General features: G+C 39.8%; 1 protein-coding gene across 2 annotated transcripts in view; it reads right to left on the minus strand.

Annotated features, from left to right (window-relative positions):
• The window catches only part of FRMD4B (FERM domain containing 4B), a 338,099-nt gene that overhangs the window by 123,051 nt on the left and 191,958 nt on the right, over positions 1-23,090 (minus strand). For both annotated transcript variants that reach the window (XM_037800162.1, XM_037800153.1), the window contains 3 exons: positions 17,123-17,188; positions 14,708-14,802; positions 8,623-8,715 (listed from right to left, as the gene is read on the minus strand). In XM_037800162.1, the coding sequence (XP_037656090.1) occupies positions 8,623-8,715; positions 14,708-14,802; positions 17,123-17,188 (254 nt within the window). The remainder of the gene's footprint in view (positions 1-8,622; positions 8,716-14,707; positions 14,803-17,122; positions 17,189-23,090) is intronic.

Here is a 23,090-nt window from a genome sequence, read left to right on the forward strand (position 1 = left end):
CAGAGAATATAAGGAACCACTCACAGGGAACTGGGTGGCTCAGCACCAAATCAATCTGTGGTCCACCCAACTCAGAACAGATGCTTTTATACTAGAAACTGGGTTCACCTTGTTTCTGAATTTAGGGTGCCCAGCTATATCCTAGTTCCAGTAAACAGGTCCCTATCTTATTTCCCACTCCTTTCTGGCAACCCACTCTGGTGCCTTTTGCCTTTCTGCATTGGCATCCAATTACCTGTTCTCTGACTCCAAGATCCCATCTCTCCTTCAAGGGGACACTGTAATAATTTCATATTTATGGAGTGTATGAAAAGTATGCTATGGCTCCCCAGGTATACCTATCAACACATTCCCTGAACTGAAAACAAAATCTTGGGCCTCTGAATGAAATGAAACAGACTATCTCAGACCCCTAAAATAAAGACCTTTTGTTTCATACCTTCTTACAAAAGGATTTTGTTTCCTTTCTGCATGCTTCATGTGAGCAATTTCACTAAGATTTTGTTAAGTTGAAACCCATGGTTAAATTTTTCAGCCTCATAATGAACCTTGTCTTTCTGAATAGGCGTATGTTTTGGAACGAAACCTTACACAGTTTACAAACGGTAATTTCTTGATAAAAGAATTTGTTTAGGGGAGATTTGGTCTCTACTTTTCTCATTAGCATTTTTCCCCTTTCTTGATGGGCCACAGTGTTCACCTCTTAACTCATTCCTGATAACAGAACAGCACAGCACACAACATGACAGAGATGACTGGGAGGTGAGACAGGCCTGCCTGCCAGGCGGCAGGACATGTGTTTCAGAAAGCAGAGCTCTTGGGGTCTGGGAATGGGCTGGCCTTTGAACGGTCACTCACAATGAGGCGGTCAAGATTTTCACCTTGTGAATTTACTCACCACGGTCAAAAGTTGATGCTGCAGATAGGTAGATTTGTGGATAGATAGATGATAAATAGATGGATGCCTGAATGGATGGATAGATAGATGGACAGAATGATATGGAAAATGTAGCAAAACATTAAAAGTTGATGGATCTGGATATCTGGGAGGGGGGCATGTTGGAATTGTCTATGTAAGTTTTGTATTATTATTTGCAACTGTCCTGTAAGTCTGAAATTATTTCAAAATAAACAGTTTCTTTAAAAACAAAATAAGTCTATACTGTGGAAACAGATGATCCGAGTTTGAATCCTAGCTGCAACATGGATTGGTCCTGGGACCTTGGCCCAGCTGCTCAGTCACTCAGTACTCTGAAACAAAATGCTCCTCTGCCCAGTTACCACTCTTCCCCCCACCCCCCAATTAAGTGTATCTTATTTGTTTTCCAGGGTCTTTGCTATGTCTGAGCGATATTTTTCAAAGTGGGTGAATTGGCCAAGGATTTCTCAAGTATTTTGCATTCTGAACAATGCTGAGTGTGTAACTGGCGTCCAGTGAGAGCTAAATTAAAACACCTCATTCTGGGTTTCACTCAGCCATTGTGGGTAATTTGAGGCCCTTACTGCAGTCACATGCATAAGTAGATTTCTATCAGATCCTAATCCACACTCTGTGCAGGGAGATCTCTGTTTATTGCTTGTAATGACCCTGAAACTTTGTCATACTCTCACATTATAATGCATGATGAAGAGTAAAGTATAATTCAAGGGTATTTTACTTTTTCCAAGCACATCACTTTCTCCAAGCTATTGTGCAGTGTTTATAGGAGTCCAATATATTCTCTGGGAGGTTATCTCTGGGAGGGAGCAGTCTTGGAGAGTTCCTGAGGAAGCTACTTTTTGCTTCTATACTGTGCTTCCCTGCTAGGAACACCCTTCCTCACTTTTGAATTTCCGGGCATTGCTAGGAGGACCAGAGAGGGCTCTCTGCCCTCTTGCTCTTCTCTCCCACAACGTGACTTTCTGAGTACCCTAGCGAAGGGCCCAGGAGCATAAGGGCCTTGGGACAGGCTGCCCTTGGGAAAGTCTTCTCATCTAGGCAACATGAGTGTCAGGAGCATGTGGATTCAAAGGGCCTGGCTCTTTGCTTGAAAACAGCCTGCTCCACTCTGCTACCAGGAGAGCAGGGCAGACGCTTTGAGAGGGAGGAAGCAGAGGAGGAAGGTGAGGCAAGCTGGAGAGGGAGGTAGCAGCCATGCATGAATGATGATGCATGATGAAGATGAACAATGAGATCTTCCACTTAGTGCAGAGTCAGACCCAAGCCAGACAGTCCCAAACCTTCCATAGTAAAAGCCACATACCACATTATGGAAAATTTTCACCCACTGTACATATGGTTGAGGCAGTCTCTGTTATTTACAGCATAAAAATAGTTAACATTTATTGGGGGTCTATCCTGTGCTAGATACTATTTTTCAACACATGTAATCCCCCAAATACTGGGTGAAGTAGGTGAAGTAGGTAGGTACAACCACTGGTTCCATTTTACAAGTGAGGAAACAAGCCCAAGTGGGTATCGAAAGCTGCACAGCTAGGAAGCAGAAGAGCTGGAGTTTGAAACCAAGAATGATGCTAAAGCAGTGGTTCTCAACTGGGGGTGAGGCGGCACTGTAGAAGTCTGTCTCCTAGGGGACATTTGGCAACAGAAGCTTTTTGATTGTCACAACTTGGGGAGGGGGTGTTACGGGCATCTGGGGGGTGGAGGCCAGGGATGCTGTGAAACATCCTACCACACACACCACAGTGCCGCGTAATTAGCTGGTCCAAAAGGTCTACCATGCCGCTATGGAGAAAACCTCCTCTCAAGGCCAAGCTTTTACCTTCTGCATTCTACCGTTTCTTCTACCCTCAGTAATGTTAATTCTTTCCTCCTGCCTTTTTGAGGTCACCCTAATGCTTCCCTCTTCATGGCCCTGAGACACACACAGGTTCCGTAATGTGAGCATTTGTGGATCTATTCAGTTTCTTTAAACTGCTGAAACGCTAGGCACACCCACCAAGGACAGGACCGGAAGGTTGGAGAGGAGAGCCAGAGGATTCCCACAGACAATTCTACTGTTTGACCAGGGGGCACGGCGAATCACATAATCCTGGAAGAAACCAGAATCAGGGTCAAGCATGAGTTTTGAAGGACTCCGTGTCTTTCTGGAACTCCCGTGTGAATTAGGAGGATGGAACCTCAAGGATGGAGGTGATTTATATGACGCCTGGAAGTTCAGAATGGGTTGGGACACTTAGGAGGTCATAGTGGATACTGAGGCAACCACCAATGTCACTCTCCAGGCTCTGGGGTCTCATGCATTCAGGCGGAGGCATGGTGGGTGGACAAAGAGTACGGGCTGACCCCACATCCTCTCAAGTAGCCTCTGCTGAGCTTAAAGTAGGAGGGGTCATTATTTCTCTGGGCTTTTAAATCACATTCCTCCACAAAGAGACAAACCTCCCTGTCTTCTTGTTATCTGTCATAAATTACCTGCTCTCTAAGAGCTTCAGATTAATTTATGGCCATCCAGTCACCAACATTTTATCTTTTCTTCCTTTTACCACTCCTCCCACTTGCATTCAAAGAATTTTTTTAAAACGTTTGCTCAATGTATTCTTTGTAGGAAAAAAAAAAAATACAGATAAGCAAAAAGTAGAAAATAAAATTCATTCCCACAATCATTCTACAAGAGATGAACTATTGTTAACCTTCTAAACTTTTTTCTATCTGTACAAATATTTTGCACAAGTGCAGTCATGCTGTGCATACTGTTTTGTCATCTACTTAAAACATATCAGGAACATCTTTCCTTCTCTCCCTTCACCACAGTCTTTGACCCTGCTGCATTGTATTCCATGTATCTAATTTTCTTTAAGAGAATCTGGTGGAATTATGGGGACACAGAGGTTGTGGCCATGAGTCTTCATTTCAGTTAAACTCTTTTTAAAGGGCTGATGTTCCAAAACCAGGCCAGGCAGCAATGAGAAGGCATTCAGCCATCCTTCAAAGGCCCCATGTTTGCAGCAACTTTGACAGAAAGGCAGCAGTCTTCCCCCAGGATTCCCACCAGGATCCCCCACTAATGGCAGCAAGTTCTTCTCAGCCCCCAGTGGCTCAGACAATGCTCAGGGGTGCCACCGAATGCCCAGTTACAGTCCTAGGGCATAGCAAAGGCAGTTTGGCAAGGGGAAGAGAGGAAGAGGGGAGAAGGGGGAAAATAAAAAAGCAAGAGGATTCAGAAGAGCAAGGAGGTGAAAGACCAAGGCCGCGGCGAGTGGGGCTGGGTGGCACCAGCCTGAGCCACCCTGGCTCCCCCCCCCCCGAGAGAATGGGAGCTTTCCCCATGAGGTCACACCAAGCCCCTGCACTTCTATTTAAATGCCTGTGCTTGCTATCCAGCTTTCCAATGCTCACATCTGGGCTGCATTACAGAAGAGGCCCACATGTTTGTGGAAGATAATTTACAGAAGAGAGATAACAACCCCAATCTGGAGAAGTCCCTCAGAAACCTGGGGGAGTTTGGACTCACACGGAAATAAAGACTCGGTTAAATAAATTACAGCACATAAATAAAGTATGGTTCATCTATACATGCAGATGTCACACACATATTTAGCACAGATCTTCAAGATTCTGTAACGAAGAAAACGCAAAGGTTTAATTCTTAAATCTAGTGATGGGAAAGCTATGTGCCTTCATCTTAAATGCCTTCTTTCCTCCTTGAGGAAGCAGCCTGTGTTTCTTTGCATACTGGGCAACCGAGGAATTAAGAATTAACAAATGATTATGACTACTGAATCATTATATAGATGTTTTTTTCTTCCTATATTGTAGAATAGCCAAAAGTTATTTCAGTTACCTGAAATTACTGAAACTCAGCAAGTCTCAGCGCTGGGTAAACTTATTTTATCGCAGTGGTTCTTCTAGCCCTGTGCGTACTTACTGTTGTAATGGTAACAACTCCATCTCCCTCTGTTTGAATCCATAAAAACCCTGAACTCCTCTGACTCTGAGAGAGAGATTTTTGGGCCCATAGGCCATCTGATATCCGGTGTATAAACTCTCTCTTTGAAACCGCAGTGGTGTCATGGGTTGGTGGTTATGCACATCAGGCAGAGAACCCGTATTTGTTTGGTATCACCAGGGGGTTGGTTATTGACTAGGAGAAAGTCTTACCCCCAAATCTGTAGGATGCCTGTGCTTAGCTCAAGATTCAATGAGACAATTAATATTTAAAATATTTAGCCCACTGCCTGCCACAGGATAAATGCTACATTTCAATAGAGAGAGGCCTTGTGAGCAGAACCAGATTGTATTTTCCTTTTTCATGAACCCAACAGTTAAAAAAAATGACTATTTTCTTATATTTACATAATGCTTTGTAAAATCATTTTGTATCCCCCGATGTCTCTTAATTCTCACAACAAATTTGCTCAAGACCACCTTCACCATTTCCAGGGCTACCAGTTTGCTCTGCCCCATTCATCTCTTGCCCACACCACTGCAACAGCTCCTAACTGGTCTCTCTGGAACCCTATCTCCTTCCCCAGCCCCTTCCTCCCACACTATCAGAATCTGTCCAGGAATGTGGGTAATGGGAGGTTTGGAAGCAGAGGGGAGTGACTGTGGAGTTTGAAAAATTTCCCCAGATGATTCAGATATGCCCCACCCTAACCTCTGGAGAAGCTCTGAAATGCAATATACTTATTAATCCAATTGCCTTTATTAAAGCAGCTAATTGTTCACTGTGTAACTACCATAACTTATTTAATCTATATTTCATTATTGGGCATTTAAATATTTCTAATTGTTTGCATTAAAAATAACACAGTGAGGCACCTCCTTGAAATCTGCTACCACTGAAGGGAATTCTTTGTCACCTGCATTAAGTACTCAGAGACCATATAGCTCAGTGTTCATCAAAAAGACACCCCATGTGCACAGAGCAATATTTTCCTGGTGCAAGAGGCAGTGACCCCAATATTTAAGAGGCCCTTTGTATTTCTTGAGGCTCCTAAAATGACCAAATATAAAACAGAGCCACATTTTATCTCCAGTTCTATTATTCAATGATTACAAGTTTAGTTAACACAGGCAGCCTGGAGGCTCTAGACTCAAGACTCTAGAATCTATTCAGATAGAAGCATCACCAACAGTTCTGTTTTCTCAAAACAGGAGACTAGAGCTCTTTGGAGAGGCAACTTACTTCATTGGGGAGCATCACAGATCTCCAAAGAACTATGTTCCACTCACTGACCTGGGTTGGGCCACTTAATTCTTTGATGTGTGCTTTTGCTTTCTCATTTCTTTAATTAAATTGGAGTAACAACAAGTACTTAATTGGAATAACAACAACAACTATTATGACCTCATTATAGCGTAGGGAGGAAGCATTAAGTTAATAATTTAAAAACTGATAAGGTTTTAACCACACTCAAGTAGTTGAGGAAAAATAACCCTAGTTGATTATGGGACACTCTTGAGATAAGGTGCCTAAGTAAAGTGCTGAAACTCATGAACAAGCCCCAGGCCCCTCTAGAATTCCAAGAACCTGCTTGGAAAAGACAGAGCAGTTGGATGAATGATAGTACAGATGGGAAGGCGGGGTTTTCTCCCCTTGTATTTTAGGACCAAAAATAGACCAAATATTAGCTGTTAAAGAAATAGTACACAAATCCAGTCACTAAGTGAATGGTACTTGTTAAATTCTCTGAAGTCATAATGCCTGGGCCCAACAATTTCACCTCCAGGAAGTTATGCTACAGAAATCCTAAATGGTTGCACAAAGATGAAAGGGCAAGGATATTAACCAAAGCCTAAATTTTAATACAAATAATCAGAAACAACCTAAATGTTTATAGGCGACGGAGAGCAAAATGATGGAAGCACAAAGTAATAGAGCACATTTTTGAATACCCAAGGAAAGATCTCCAAGTGAAAAAAAGGAACTCGCCAAACAACTCACCATTCTTATTTTGCTCTAAGAAAAGGAGCCCTTGAGGGTAGAAGTGAAGGTGGAAGGCAGTGGAGAGTAACTTTTACTTTTCACCCTATACTTTAAGGCAGTTTGAAATGTTTACAGTGATGATGCAGTTCTTTGTGAAAAAATGTGTTCATTTATGCTGAGCCATTTCCCCTACAAAATACAAGATTTAAACTTTGCTATTCTCTGACCCCTGCTTAATAACGAATATGCGTTTTTCTCTGTTCTTGCTGGTTTGTGTTTTTCTTTTTCTTCATTTCTAAGGACACAAGCATTCAAGTCACACTCTTCCCAGAAGACTCTTATGCTTTACTGTATGATTTCTGTGTATTTTTCCCTACCAGCTATGCTCTCTGACAAATTGTCACTTGCTGCTACCTTCTTCCTGGGTTTTAAAATATGATTTCTTACGGTAAGAAAGAAATTCTAAGCTATATTTCATAGTAGTAAAAAATAAAACAAACAAACAAAAAACAAATTGGGGTTTGTCAACACTATTTACAGAGTAAAGAAGAGTTACAATCCATAAGCACCATCCATTCATATAAGTAAAGATCCTTTTTTTAGAAAAAAAAAGGATATCTGAGTCCTAGTCTTTGGAATTTCACAGAACAGATTGAATTAAAAGAGGAAAATGTTGATTTGTAGAATGTGACAGGGTTTTGCCAGGTAATCATAGCAAAAAAACAAACAAACCAAAAAACCCAAATTAAAAAACAAGAAGCTTCCACCATTGTGTCATAAAGCAAAGTATTCAAAATATAGGATAATATCCAAAAACTAACATAATCTCAGAATATAGAATTGTGATTTAGGTTTATCTAGCTTTATGAAAATATATTTAGATTTATGAGGAACCTACTACCTTAGGTTATTTGATCATATTTGGCTTCAGATCAGGAAAACAAAAATTATCATGAAATTTATCACCAAATTCAGGATATGGGGAAAGGGGTCAGTGTATGGAAAAGATTTTCACCTCAATTAATTGGCAATGTTTATTTCTTAAGCTAGGTACAGGAACATGGGTGTTACTTTTTATAACACTTTATTTATCTTAGATTGTGAGTGATTAATTCTAAAAAAATATTTTCATCATGGGCTGTTAAGAAATCCATGATTTAGTTGAACGCACCCATTTCAGGAGGAAATAGCTGAGGCCCCATATGGTTAAATGACTTGCCTGAACAGAAAACAAGTCAAGCACTCCTTGCATTATTCCCAGCAGTCTCTCCACATACAGACCTCTTTTCTGTTAAGATAATTATTTACATAAACATTAATTTGTTTGCATTTTATCTTCTATTCAAATTAAGGTATGAAACTGTATAAAACTTAATTATTTCCCTAGTCTCTAGAAAATATTATTCTTCCATAAAATGTAATAGTAAATGTTCACTGTATTTCAAATAATAAGAATCCTAGGAGTATATTGAGCAAGAAACAGACATATTAAAACATATCACCTCTGTTTTTCAACTTTAAATTTGAGGAATAAAAGAAGGTTATTCCATCCTTCATCTTCAAAGAAAAGGGTCTACACAGTACATATGGTAACTTGGTCCTCAGATCAGGCCAGAAGAGGATCATCCACATAATAACGTTTTGATAGTTCTCTTCTCTTTTTATTCTCTATCTCTGATCACCAGAAATGTAGAAAAAAAGGGGGGTGGGTGGGTGGGTGGTGGTGCTGGGTGCATCTGTAGGTACCTACCTCACAGCGAAGTGCAGAGTGGCTGGGCCTGGCTTCTTGGGCAAATCATGGTCAAGAACTCGATGATCTAACTGTAACCAGTTCTGTTGACCTCTGTGAAAGCAAAGCAAAGGAAAAGTATTCAACAGAAAGACAGAAAAGTTCAATAACATACAGGTTGGCACAGCTGTGGGTAGAGTTACTCTTATACATCGATGGTACTACAAGCAGTAATGAGGCCAGTTTAGCAATTTCTATCACAATTACAAAAACACATGCTTTTGAATCAGCACGTCCATTTCCAGGAATTTATCAAAAAAAACTTGTACGTATGAAAAAATGACCTAAGTATAAAGTCACTCACTGCAGCAATGTTTGTAATAGAAAAAAGGCTAGAACCAACCTCAGTGTCCAATAGGATAGTGTTTAAAATATTATTATTATTTTAAAGTGCACAATGAAATACAATGTAGCCATAAAAAAGGATGGAGAACCTCTTTGCAAATTTATTTTGAACAAGTCCCAAGAGACCCTGTTAAATGAAAAAGCAAGATGCATAACAGTGAACACAGTATATCACCATTTACTGTATTAAAAAACGGATATGCAAATGTGCGTGTATATGTATAATATAGAGGATAAACAAGAAACTGATAACACTGGTTGCCTTTAGAGGTTAAAAAAAAAAACTGAGTGATATTAAATATATTAATGTTTAAATTCTTAGTAAATATGAAATCTGAAATATTTTTAGATAGTCATGAAGGGGAATACTGGTTTAATGAAATCAGACAAAGATAACAATACCATAGCATTTTTAAAAAGTACAGGGCTGAATATTCTCTGGGTGCTGTTTCTGTACATTTATTTTAGACCTACTAATATTTAAGCATGTATTTACTCAAAAGCCTCACCAAGTTCATAGGTATAAATAGTTCTCTCCAGATTTTGACATCTGAAGGATCTAAAGGATTGAAGATACTGTGGCTTGGGAGTATTGTTTACATGCTTTTCCAAGTCTGTTCAACTAATTGATCCATTTTCAACTGTAAATTCCCAGAAAGCATAGACCCCATTTTACTTGCATACATGAAATTCAATATAAGAACATGTTGATGGTGGTGGAGTGTCAAATTGTAACCAAACCTGAAAATGGGACAGAAGATAATTTATAATCTATTTTGGTCCTTGAGTAAATAATTTCTTTTTTTTAGTTCAGAAACTTCTAACCTAATGTATTTATTATGTAAATGTATTTGTTATAAGTGGATAGGAAAAGTGGACATAAATGATGAGGATGAGGATGATGAAGAAGATGATTTTAATAGCTACTATTTATTGAGTAAATTCTGTGCCAGGAATCAGGTTGGGACTTTTTATATATTAATGCTAAATTTTAAAATAAGTCTACACAGAAAGTGGCAGAGCTGGAATTTGGACTTTCAACAGAGGAGAAAGTGAGACTGGAAAGTTGACTCAGTTTTTATAATAATTTTTGGCTCAGTCTCTGTCACTTACCAGTTGTAACACTGGAAGAAGTGTGTCTTTGTTTCTGTAATTAAAAGATGAGACTTCTGATAACTGTCCCCAGCTTTCCTTGGAGGAATAATTTGAAGATAAATCTGCCTATATAAGTAACATAATGGGGGTTTCTTGGGAAGCATGACTTTTTTGTGCATAAAACTAAAATAAATAAAGATAGGGGACTGGAAGATAAGGCATTCTTATACCATATTTCATCAAGTTTAAGATGACATCAATTTAAAGACATACCCCAATTTCAGAGATGTTAAAATGCGGGTCTTACAATTCATAAAATATGGTACTGTATCAAGTCTCCAAACTTTTCTTACAGAAAATGAGACTAATTTTTATACAGGAAAATGGTGACAACATTTAAAAAATATAATGTATGTTTATATGAATTTGTGTGGAATGATGTCCAAGATTGAATAAAGCAAGTGGCATATACAGCATATCCCTATTATGTTAGGCACAGAAACATACACAAAACACTATTATATATGGATGAAAATTCTTAGATAATGTTTTGGAGAGAGATAGACCAAATTGCTAACTGTGGTGTTACTTCTGTGGAAGAAACTATAATTGCAGTGGGGAGGTAATGGAAAGGGATTGGCCTTAACTGTGATGCTAAATGTTTTTTAAGAAGAATATTCATGTACATGTAATATAAAACATACATTTTTAAAGGATAAATTAGAAATTCAATTTTAAAAAATCTATCAACAACCTCACTAACTGGAAAAAGCGCAGAAGAACAGAAAAGTGAAAAATTATCCAGAATTCTACCACTGTGATACAATCAAGGTTAACATGTTGTTGTACAGACTTTGAGACAAAAATGAGATCAGACTGTGCAGGCCAACCATAAAGCAGATCTCCTTTTTGGCTAGAATTTTATCAATGAAATTTTATCGATCTTCCCAGGGCCATCAGAAGGAACGAAGCTAAGCGACAATTGTGCTGTCAAACCTGTTTGTTATTTCTTCATAAACAAAGTTTATTCAGCAAAACCTCTGAAAACATGGGAAGAGAAAAAAATGAAAAGGGTGAAGGGAACCTCTAGAGTAAACTGAAGGGCCATGGCCTGAGGAGGGCCGTGACCGCCCTCTAGGGGTGAAAGCCTCAACCTGCACCCGAGGGAACTAACACGTGTCATCTCCCTTCCCTCTGACAATGGCCATGACTTTCTTTTTGTTGGTCATCATCGCTACTTTCATTATGCAACCGCAGTCTCTTTTTCTACTTCTCTTCTTGGTCTATGGACAGGGTATAGATAGCAGCTAGTTTCATTGACAAAACGTCCCCTTCAGCATTGCCTTGCTCTGCTTAGAGAAGTTCTCTAAAGGCAACCAGCTGATGTGGCATCTTGGCTGGACACTGCAATTCAGACAGCATCCCGAGTGGGATCCGACTCAGTGGTTTTACGGGGGGAAAAGTGCTGAAAGAAAATACTTTCCAAAAATATTTACCAGACAAAGAAAAAGAACTAGGCTTGTGACCAAGACATTCCAAGGAGACACCGTTAGACATAAGCAATTTTCCAGACCTGTTCCCCAGAAAGGTGGAAACGGCCAATTCCCCACCCCACCCCTGAAAAGTCCAGCTCATAGTTCTGAAAATAAACAGTGCTAGAGCCAGAAGAGACCTGCCCACACTGGTCATAATTCAAGAACAGTCTTTGCTGTCACTTGCAATGGAGTACACTGGAGGTATGTGGAGCCAGGCTTCTTGGAAAGACTGTAACCATTGACTACTGTCACCAAAGGAGTTAACTGGAGGAGAGTCTTGTTCTTCCAATTTAGTTTTCAGAAAGAAATCCCAGGGCAGATGAAAAAGAAGGATGGCCCAGGTCATTAAAGGAGGACATTCATACTATTCCTTTTCTTTCTCAAGAGAAGGTCCTAGAGTCTGAATGCCTGAGTTATGCTCATCTCAGCCTGGAGCTTTTCCAGAAAACTTCTAGGTGGCCAGGTCCCCTGTTTTCCAGCTCGTCACGAATCCTACAGCCTGGGGAACCTCTGTCACTGCCTCAAATCACGTTCGTTCTGCATAACAGCCTGCAGAGGTCTGGGGGTACCTCCCACGTCTACGGGACCCACAGGACTCACCTATGATCTTGTCCTTCTCACATCTTACTCCATCATCAGGCCAGTCTCCTCACCACTGGGCAAATGTATCATGTTCATTACCACGGCCAGGCACTTGCCCACGAGGGGCCTCTTGCTTGGAATGCCATCACCTCTTCCCTCTCTCTAAAGCCCACCTGCCCTGTGAGGTCCAAATTCAGTTACCCTCCTGTATGAAGCCCACCCTGACTCCCCTGTCCACCTTCAGTCTTTTTTCTTCTGAACGTTTATGCTATTGCCACGGTGACTACTAATTTGACGATTGCTCCCTCCCTTTTATTGTATGCCTGTATATATCTTATCTAACTTAATAGTACATAATATTTAGTACCCTATTAAACATACCTTATATAGTGCCTGTTGTATGGGTACTATGATCATACCCATTTACAGATGAGAAAACTGAGTGTCAGAAATGTTAAGTAACTGGCCTAAGATCACACAGCCACCAGGATCATATGCTGTCTGGATCCTGCCTCCCCTTCAAACCTTATCTTGTGCTACTTTGCCCTGTAGATACACTGGCCAAAGGGCAAGCTCAGTACCACCTCAGGGTTTTTGCACTGGCTGTTGCCTGGAGAGCCTTCTCCAAACATTGCAGAGTTGGTTTGTGCTTTTCATTTAGATCTTGGTTGTAGTGTCACCTCAAAGAAGGGGACCCACCCTGTCTAAAATTGCCCCTACCCCCAAAACCACGATTTTCTTGACCATGGTACTTATTTTATCTTCTTCAAACGCTTCTCATTTCTGGCATTTTTTTCATTTATCTACTTGTTTACTTGCTATGCTAGACCATACCATTGCAATATAAGCTCCACGGAAGCAGGGGCCTCATCTGTGTTGCTCACAGCTGAATCTCTGGGACCCAGAATACTGACTCGCATTTAGTGGGCACTCAAGAAATGTTTATTGAATGAATAAATTACTCCAATATTCACACTCTTCACTGCTACTCCATGTGATCTCTCCCTAAGCTACAATGCTCAGAGCACTTACTTACAGTTTATACCATATAACTTAGCCATTAGGTATTTGTGGGTTTATGCCTTATATTGTATGCTATTAATTCACTCAAATTCAGATGTAACCTGTATGTGTGTTGTGTGTTTAAACATTGACTCGTGTGTTAGCCTTGTCCATCCAGCTAGGACACGTCAATGGGTGCCTGCATTTCCTAATTCATCCAGCAGAGGGCTGATCATACAGCGGCTCTCAAATTGTGGTATCAACAGAAAATTATGTGAGTGAGAGTGAGGTGGGTGATGTTGAGTGCACTTTTTCTGTTTTCCTGAAAGAACCCTGTTCAGGAAACATCCTGATCTCGGAATCAAAAGTTTCAGGTTTTTCTGTTTCCTGACAACCTGCTATCATTTCCAACTGCCCCTTGAACCCTGTTTTTGGCCCAGCCGAAGTCCTGAGCCTGTTGGTATTTCTAGCAGCTTGTAGTCACACAGCCTACTCAGGCTGGAAACAATCAGGACTCAAAAAGTGTCAAAGACAAGTTAGTGCCTTCTTGAGATTATTTTCACCTGGTTACACCGAAGAACTGAAAAAAAAAAAACAATTTAAACTGGGAGAGTTATGGAAAGAATACGAGATGGTTGGCCAAAATATTTTGTGTCTGGAACACATTTTCTTGAATTTTAATATTTAAGGGGCTCTTTGGAAATTATCCCGTAAAAGGGAAGGATTCCTTTGATAACATATCAGGCTGTGTCTAAGATAGGCAAATGGGGCTGCCATAAAACAGGCACACACACACACACACACACACACACACTTACACATATAGAAAAGAGCTAAGAAGTCCAAACTCGGCTTACATGGAGCTTTAAATTCTCATCAATGTATTGTTAAATTCTCAGCTACATTTCAGAGGAGATTTAAATTGTCGATAAATATATATAATAGCCAACATGTTAGCATAAAACATGGAATAAAAGCAAAAAAAAAAAAAAAAAGAAAAAGAAAAGAAAAACAGTAAGGGGGCAACAAAATGAACCTAGGTAGAAGTTAAAAGGTTCTTTCCATAGCGAACTAGCTGCACAGTTTTTGAGCGGGCCACAATTTGCCTTTAAACTTTCTTGCAACAAACACCAAAACACTAATTCAGTTTCAAGTTATGATTAATGACAACTTAGTATTTCTATTGCTGACACATTAAGGTGAATAAGCCAGCACCACCACAATCAAAGAAAAGTGAAGATAGACTATCAGCTGTAACAGACTCATTACAATTTCTAAAACACTTAGGACAATATTGTAAGTTCATAAAATGGTCAATATTCCTTTTCTTCACTCTCTGCAATGGTCCTAGGAGGAAAGCCCTGTATTAAAAAATCTTTTACTAAGCAGGACAAATTTCAAATCTTGGAACATACTTTTCCTTTTTGCTAATTATCAATGACAGCAAGTAGGTAGTCCGGGTGACAGGGAAAGAAATGAAAACTTACGTGTCATCTATATACGTTATTCCAAAGTACTCCTTTTCTTTCAGGTTGAAATGTGAAGCCACTAGGTCCAGCAACTCTCTTGACAAAAGTTTGGGCTGCCAAGACAAAAATCTTATTAGAAACAATTTGGCTGGCTCTCTTTCTCTTGCTGCTACCACCTTCTGCTGCCCCAAACACTTTAAAGCAGCTTTTGTTTACTTTTAAAAACCAGTTCCTTTTGTTGCCTAGGTTAACCTACTGTAGACCATTTTCTAAGAGAAGTGGGCAAGAAGCGGTGAAGGAAATAGGAGCATCTTGAGATCATCATTTTCATGTTTGTAATTCAATCGAATACCTCACTTTTTTTCCCTCTAAGCTAACAGTGTGCTTACTAACGAGCTGGTGTTTTGGAAAAAACAATCTTTTATATTCAGTATGGCACCAGTGACCAAGACAAAGAATATCAAACACCTCAGGACCTAGTTATCTGCAATATTAAAAGAGATTATAGGACCAACATTGCTTGAAGAGGCTCATGGCCCAGGGCTCACTGGGGTCAGAGATAGAATGAACAATAACAGTGACAATTTATTGTGCTGAACTCTTTGTATCCATTATCTCATTTAACCCTCACTATGATCCTATGAGGTAGGGATTCTTATTTCCATTTTACAGATGAACCAATCGAGGCCGAGAGAGGTTTAAGTACCTTGGATTGATGTGTTAGGAAGGTAGTAAGGGCAGGGGTTTGACCCCAGGTCTGTCAGAGTCCAAAGTCTAAGCTTTCATTTTCTAAGGCTGGGTTAATTATACCCATTCTGCAGACCATCATCAACAATATTTATTGAGCACACAGAAGAAGGCTCTAAGCCATGAGCTTTGGGGAAGCCCCAGACCTGGTGGGAAGCTTGGGTTTGGAGCCAGGCAGACCTGGGTTCCAGTTCTGGCCTGGAGTGGGGAATGACAGCGGGCATGCAGGGACTGGGGAAGGAAAGTGAGAATGCAGTGGGACATCCCAGATGGACCCTTTTTGAACTTGGAGCCAAACAGTTTAGGGTTCTTTCAGGGCTGGATTTTGGTACTGGGGAGGTAGGAAGAAAGAATGGATATGATTAAACAAACAAACAAACAAACAAATAAGAAAACAAAACATGAAGAAATCCAGACTGAAAGGTCCATTCTGGTGAAAAGCTATTGTTGACAGCACTATTTTCATTCTGAATTGAAGCCTAAGCACAGTGGGCTGGGGACAAGCCTCAGGAGGGAAAAGAATTTAGGTTTGGACAAAGCAGAGAATTCTAGCTTAGCAGTGGGTGTGGTCCGTGGGCAAGGACTTCCACAATTTTTTTAAGACTCTGGTCCAGAGTACTGGGTGAATAAAAAGAGAAGCATCAACAGTTAAAATATCATTGTCATATAATGACACACACTTTACAAACAGATTTCATCCACAAATCTGGTTTGAATTTAACCATAATTTTATGAGGCGGGCTTGGCAGTCTTAATCCCAGTTCACAGATGATGAAATTGGGTATTTAACTCATACAATGCCATGTAGCTGGAAAGTGACAGAATGCAGATTCCCACTTCATGACACCCCTTTCAGGGAAGTGCTATGGGTCCCCAATCTACCAATAAGAGGTTCAGAGAACTAAGGTCACTCGCCTGGGGTCCCACAGCTACTGAGCGTCAAAGCTGAGATCAGAACCCAAGTATCTCTGAATCCATGTGAACAGGCATGTGTGGTGGTTTGAAGCCATTATGTACACCATAAAAGGCCATGTTCTTTTAATCCATTCCCATGGGTGCAGACCTATTGTGGGTGGGACTTGTGATTAGGTTATTTCAATTGAGATGTGACCCACCTCATTCAGGGTAGGTCTTGATCTTCTTGCTGGAGTCCTTTATAAAAGGATAAAGGACACAGAGATGATATACAGAGAGCTCAGAGAAGCCCCAGAGAAACTGAGAGATAGGAACACACCCACAGAAGCTGAGAGAGGAAGCCACTGAAGCCAGAAGCTGAAAGCAATGAAATCTGTGAGAGAAGGACAAGCAGACACCGGCCATGTGCCTTCACATGTGACACAGGAACCCTGGATGCTGGCAGCCTTTCTTCAGAGAAGGTATCCTCCTATTGATGCCTTAATTTGGACATTTTCACAGCCTTAGAACGGTAAATTTGTAAGCTAATAAATCCCTATTGAATAAGCCAATCGGTTTCTGGTATATTGTATTCTGGCAGCTTTAGCAAACCCAAACAGCACGGGTTACTCTACATACGGACCACATTTTCTGACATCAAAGCTGCCCTTTCCCCTTCAATCCATTAAGAGCCATTGGTGTAGAGGCACAGATAAGCAAGCAGCCTGCACACAGGCTATGAGTCTCAGAGAAGGACCTAACGTGGGCTGTCCCTCCATGGGCAACACCTACCTGAACCAACAGCTCCAGTCTCCTGTCATCCAGGAGGTGCACCTGGCAGTGCCTGCCTTCTGTCATCTGCAGAGACAAGACGGTGAGAGGGGGTCAGGGCTGGGGCTGGCAAGAGCACCCCTGAACTCGTGTTAGCATTTAACATGTCATATCTCAGCCTAAACATGGCTTCAGTGAGTTCATCTTGGTCATAAACAGATTTATTATATGGCATTAATTCTTGCACTAAAAAGAAGAAAGAAAAGCAAAGATTACACAATCCATTGATAAAATTATGCCTATATAGGACATCAAGTTCAAACGATGCACAAGATTATACAATGAAAAGTTGGTCTCTTTCCCAGAGGAAACTAGTTTTTTTTTCCTAGAATCAATATTTTATTTTTCAAATGGAAATGCCTTTATTCATTAGTGTGTTTTAATAAATACAATACATGCAAAATTATAAGATGGAAAACATATGATACCAATATTAAAATTGAATTTTTGAAACATCTGTCCTCCACCTTTTAGTGTATCAATACCATACTTACAAACAGTTAATAGTTTGAGGCATAAACTTCCATTTAAATTAACTTCATCACTTACAACTGCAATACTGGGAAATACTCTTTGTAAAATATTTTTTAAATGCATAGAATTCAAAGATTTTCCCTTGATTAACCAATGCTCCAAACCACTTTACCTGCAGAAATCACCACCTTATCAGTTTGAGATGAACCTTACCAATCATTTTTATATATTTTTTTGAATATATAAATGTACATATTAAAAACATTTTCATATTAAACATTTTAATTTAATATTGTCATATACTGGACATCTTGCTCTGCAAATGAGGCATTTATTCAATATTTTTTGCATGTGTAACCATCCAGAAATATTATACATATATACATGAATGTGTGTGTGTTGTGTATATCTGTGGATGTATAAAATTCTTTTCAATATAAATGAAAATATGCTATACTTACTGTTCTGCCCCCTGCTTTTTAAATTCCAATGTCAGCACATACAGACCAACCTCATTTTTTTAAAATCTAATTTTATTGAGATATATTCACATACCATACAATCATCCCCGGTGTACAATCAAATGTTCACAGCACCATCAGTAGTTGTGCATTCATCACCCCATTCAATTTTTGAACATTTTCATTACCGTACACAAAAAAGAATAATAATAAAAGTTAAAGTGAAACAGAACACCCAAAACATCCCATCCCAGTCCCATTATTCATTTACTTTTTGTCCTCATTTTGCTATTCATCTATCCATACACTGTCTAAAGGAAGTGGGAGCCACAAGGTTTTCACAATCACACAGCCACACAGTGTAAGCTACATAGTTATACAATCATCTTCAAGAATCAAGGCTACTGGTTTGCAGTTGAACAGTTTCAAGTATCTCCTTTTAGCTATTCCAATACACTAAAAAGTAAAAAGGAATATCTATATAATGCATAAGAGTAACCTCCAGAATGACCTCTCGACTCTATTTGAGATCTCTCAGCCACTGAAACTTTATGTTGTTTCATTTCGCATCCCCCTTTTCCAATCTCATTTTTTTAAAGGTTGTATAGTATCAAACCTTTGTGAGGATATATAATTTAATGAGTGGCCTGTTTCTAGTCTTTTACTATGCATGTCTAGCTTTGCTCACACATGTGGAAGTGCTGGGTCACTTTTGAAAACCACGGGCAACATTTCGTCTCTCAGCTGTTGTGCAAAACAGTAAGACCTGAGAACACAAATTCATGTAAAGCCAATTTTTAAAAAAGCTTCCATTTTTGAGCACCAACAATATATTCAGCACCGTGTTAAATATTTCACATATATTATCTCTGAGCTACACAATCACCTTATGGGATTGGTGTTATTCCCACTTGACAGTTGAAGAAAGTGAGACTCAGTGGGATAGATGCTTTCAATGTGAAAAATGGTAATTACTGCATATACATTTTTGGCTGAACTGTGTCCTAAAAGTCTGAAAAGTAGCTCAGTTGGTTCGCTCAGGGTGGTATGGTGGTGTGGGCCATAGGAAGGGCTCACTGAAGTAGGTCAAAAGGTAAATAGGTAAATAGGACTACAAACTGTCCTTAATTCAGCAAAGTGAAGGTCAAATACACTCTTTTAGTGGAAAGGGGAAAAGAAACCAATCTTTGTTAGTTCCGGGCACCGAGCTGGTCACGTTATGTAAATTATCTCATTAAAGCTACACAAAAATCTATGATATGGAAACATCGCCATTTCACAGATGAGGAAAATGAGAGAGTTTAAGACAATTTATTCAAAGTTACCTAGGCAATAAAAAGTCAACTTAAGATTTGAATTAAGATCTAACTAAAATTTTTTAAAAACCATATTTTTTCTACTCTTCCATAAATAAGAAGGAAATAGAGGTCAGTTCAAATCATTTTACTTCCTCTGTAAACTCACATAAACAAACCCCAAATGCATGCCCTATGGAAAGATATAACAACATAACACTCAAGAGATCAACTCACACCATATGAATCCATTAAGGAATATGTCAAAACCCGTAAAATATTTCAAGTTACTCTGTTTTTCCCATAATCCATATGAATTTATTTCCTAATTTTTAAAAAGTAGCTTGCTTTTTTTTTTTTTTTTTTTTAAAACCTTTCCATTTTGCTCTGGATCTCTCTTACACTGGTTAATATTCCTTTTACCAACTCACAATTTTGTTTTAGGGCACTATACAGTAAATGCTTTTTGGGTGTCTACCCACCTCATGACAAACGGGCAGTGGCAGCCATGTTTGTACAACTTGGTCCTGTCCCTCTGGCCTCAGCTGACTGGACCAAGGACAGAGACCTGACTCTAGGGAATCTGGAATTGAGACTGAGAGGAGAAAAATTTGGTTGCCACGGGGCAACAATAGTCTGTCATGCATGTACAAAAGAAGGAAAGCCATCTAAAAAGATAATGAAGCAGACACTTAGCTAGAAGGAGGCAAAAGAAATTATGTGGACTGAAAGAAAAAGCTTGAGAGAGTTGCTGCCAGGGTTCTGCATGGCCTTCTAGCCCACTTCTAGTCCCTTCCACTGGTCTTGGTGAATTCTTGTCCTTGAGTTCTTTGAAACACCCCTGTATTCCTTCAACAAATCCACTTTTTTTTCTCCTGCTTATGTTAACTTGAGTTGGATTCTGCTTTTTGCAACTAAAAGGTGCCCAAAAGATAGACTCCCCAGATGACATGACCATCATCAATAATGGTCAAGTCATCTACTCATAATCACTTGTGCTCCGATTGATGGAAATACAACAGCCAAGAGAGAGGCCTGGCACCTGGGAGAGAATGAACAATCACCTCAATGTATGATGAGATAAGAGATCACACAAGGCAAGCTGGAGATGGGCAGTGTGGAGGAACTGGAGAGAAAGAACACTATAGTTTTATGCAAGCATGGTATATACCACATTCAGGATTCACCAAGCCCTTTCCTCTGGGAGGAAAGGTGGTTCCTCTGGGAGGTCAGAGGGCTGATTTGATCATCACTTGCAAAAGAAAGGCCTGCTCTTGTCATATATTTAAACTGGAGGTTGAAAAGTGGTAGATGTATTCTGTTCATCAAAACAGTATTTAGGAGTAAATTTTAGCTGAGAATATTAGAAATCAGGAGATACCACCTAATAAAAACTCAGATTTAGAGATTCTTTTGACAAACAGTAAGATCTAGAAACTTGACTGGACTTGATTTCTCCTCTGTGGCAACATTTGGCCAGGATGGAGTCAACCAGTTCCTTCGTTAGAAGTGGGATGTGGTCTCAGGCCCCCTGGTTTTTATTACTTACCAGGTTCCTGGCAGTCCTGGCATCTGAATAAGCAAACCCCGTTTTAAGTTCACGTGGTACCAGGAAAGAAACACAACCAACATCAACACAGGATCTACTGTGCACCAGGCAAAGAGCTTGACACATAGCAGTTATTACGAATAAGATTTCCCTCTAAGCTCAAGCCTATAAAGGGGCATCCTCATTTTAAGAAGCAGGAACCTGAGGTCTGAGAAGTTATGTAATTGCACAGGACTTCTCAGCTAAAATCATATTTTACCTCTTACTCGCTGTGTTACTGTGGGGAAGCTACTTACATTCTCTGAGCTTCATAAGCAATGCCTTGAAATCTCTCATTCTGACATCTTTGAAAGTTTAAATAAACCACTTCTGAGGGCAACGATTATTTTAGTTCCTACTTATTTTAAAGTGACAAACAAACAAGTTTTTAATGGGAGAAATATCACTAATCCATTTGATAGAAGATAAACAACAGGTCAAGTTAATAAGCACACGACACAGAGTCTCTAGAACTGACGTAGGGGACATAAAGAAAGAGGGAGCAAATGGTCCTGCTTGCCTTCTGTGCACCCAGCACCTGGCTAGGCATTTTAATAATAAAACTAATAATAATATATTCCAGGCATTACACCAAGCACCTTACATGTATTATATTCATACTCAGATGTATTATATTCATACTCAGATGAAGTGGATACTGTCATTACCCCAGTTTTGCAGTGAAACTGAGGTTAGAGAGATGACAGACAACAAGATCAATAAATGGCAGAACCAAACCCAAACCCAAAGCCCAAGCTCTTAACCACTGAGCTGTACGCAATATTACATACACTCTAAAGTGACAAAGTGTGGAAATGCCATCCCATGCAGCCAATTTCCAAAGAATCAGACGAGTGAGAAGAAAAGGGGGCAAGAAAAGCATCATAAAGCAGGTATGAAAAATCATTTCAGTTCCAGAGAAAAAGAATTGACTGGAAGTGGTTAGAATTGTAGAATTTACAACCACAAAGGATCTTAGAAGGCATCCAATACAGGCCACATATTTCAGATATGGTGAATCTACAGCCTAGAAAGCAATGAAATGTGCCCTGAGCTGCAGACAGCTAGTTAATGCCAGCTCTGGGATTAAAACTCAGGACTCCTGACTCCCAGACCAGAGCAAAAATGATGCACTCAAGGTTACTCAGCTAATAAATTCCATCTTATTCAAGTGTACTTTTTGGGGGATGGGGAGGGGATTTAAAAAAATAACTATAACATCAGAAAGCAAAAAACAAATAAAAAACAAACAAACAAACAAAAACAAAGTCAGTATTTATTTTAAAACACGACCCTCACCAATGGTTGATCTTACAATTTCAATGATGAGTTTTATTTAAAGGGAGCTGTACAGGAAGCACAATAATTACATCTAGAAATACAGAATCACTTTGAACCCCACAGAGACCATGAGAATGGTTTCAGATTTGACTTCTACCCAACAGGAGCTAATAACAGCAATACTTGCATGGAATAAAACCTAAAACAAAAGATCTCTTTGGAAAGTTTCACTTAAAACCTACCCAGATCGATACCCTTCCCACCACCTCATCCCCTTTTCAAGCCCCAGGAATTCGGAAGTTAAAATCATTGTGCACATTGGGTTGAATCTCCCACCTCAGGCCGTGGTTGCCCTGCTTTCGCTGCCCAGCTGGTAAGAGTGGATCCTCAGGGTGCAAGTGTTGAATGCCGGGGGGAAGCTTTGTCCATCTGGTTAGTGGTCAAATGAGGAAGGTCAGAAGGGAAGTGAGAATCAGCCACAGGCCAGACCTCTGCTTTCATGTTGCGCCCAGAATCAGTAACCCATATGGAGGCTCAAGTTGGCATGAAAATGCCCCCCGTCCCCAATCTCTCTACCTGACTTGAGACAAGAGAGGAGAGTACGTTGGGAAGAAACTGAAAGGTAAGTCGAGGCAGGGCTGTGGGGGGTACTTTCTAACAACTGAGGTAGTGTGGAGAGCAACAGAAAATAACTACCAAAAAAAAAAAAAAAAAAAAAAAATCCAAACCCCAGCCTATGCTTTAGTGTATCTCTGGAATATGGAAATGTGAGGGCTTGGTAAGGAAGCACCAAGCTTGTTATTTATTTATATATGTAAGCATTTATTTTG

Source organism: Choloepus didactylus, chromosome 1 (assembly GCF_015220235.1).
Source record: "Choloepus didactylus isolate mChoDid1 chromosome 1, mChoDid1.pri, whole genome shotgun sequence".
Taxonomy (NCBI): domain Eukaryota; kingdom Metazoa; phylum Chordata; class Mammalia; order Pilosa; family Megalonychidae; genus Choloepus; species Choloepus didactylus.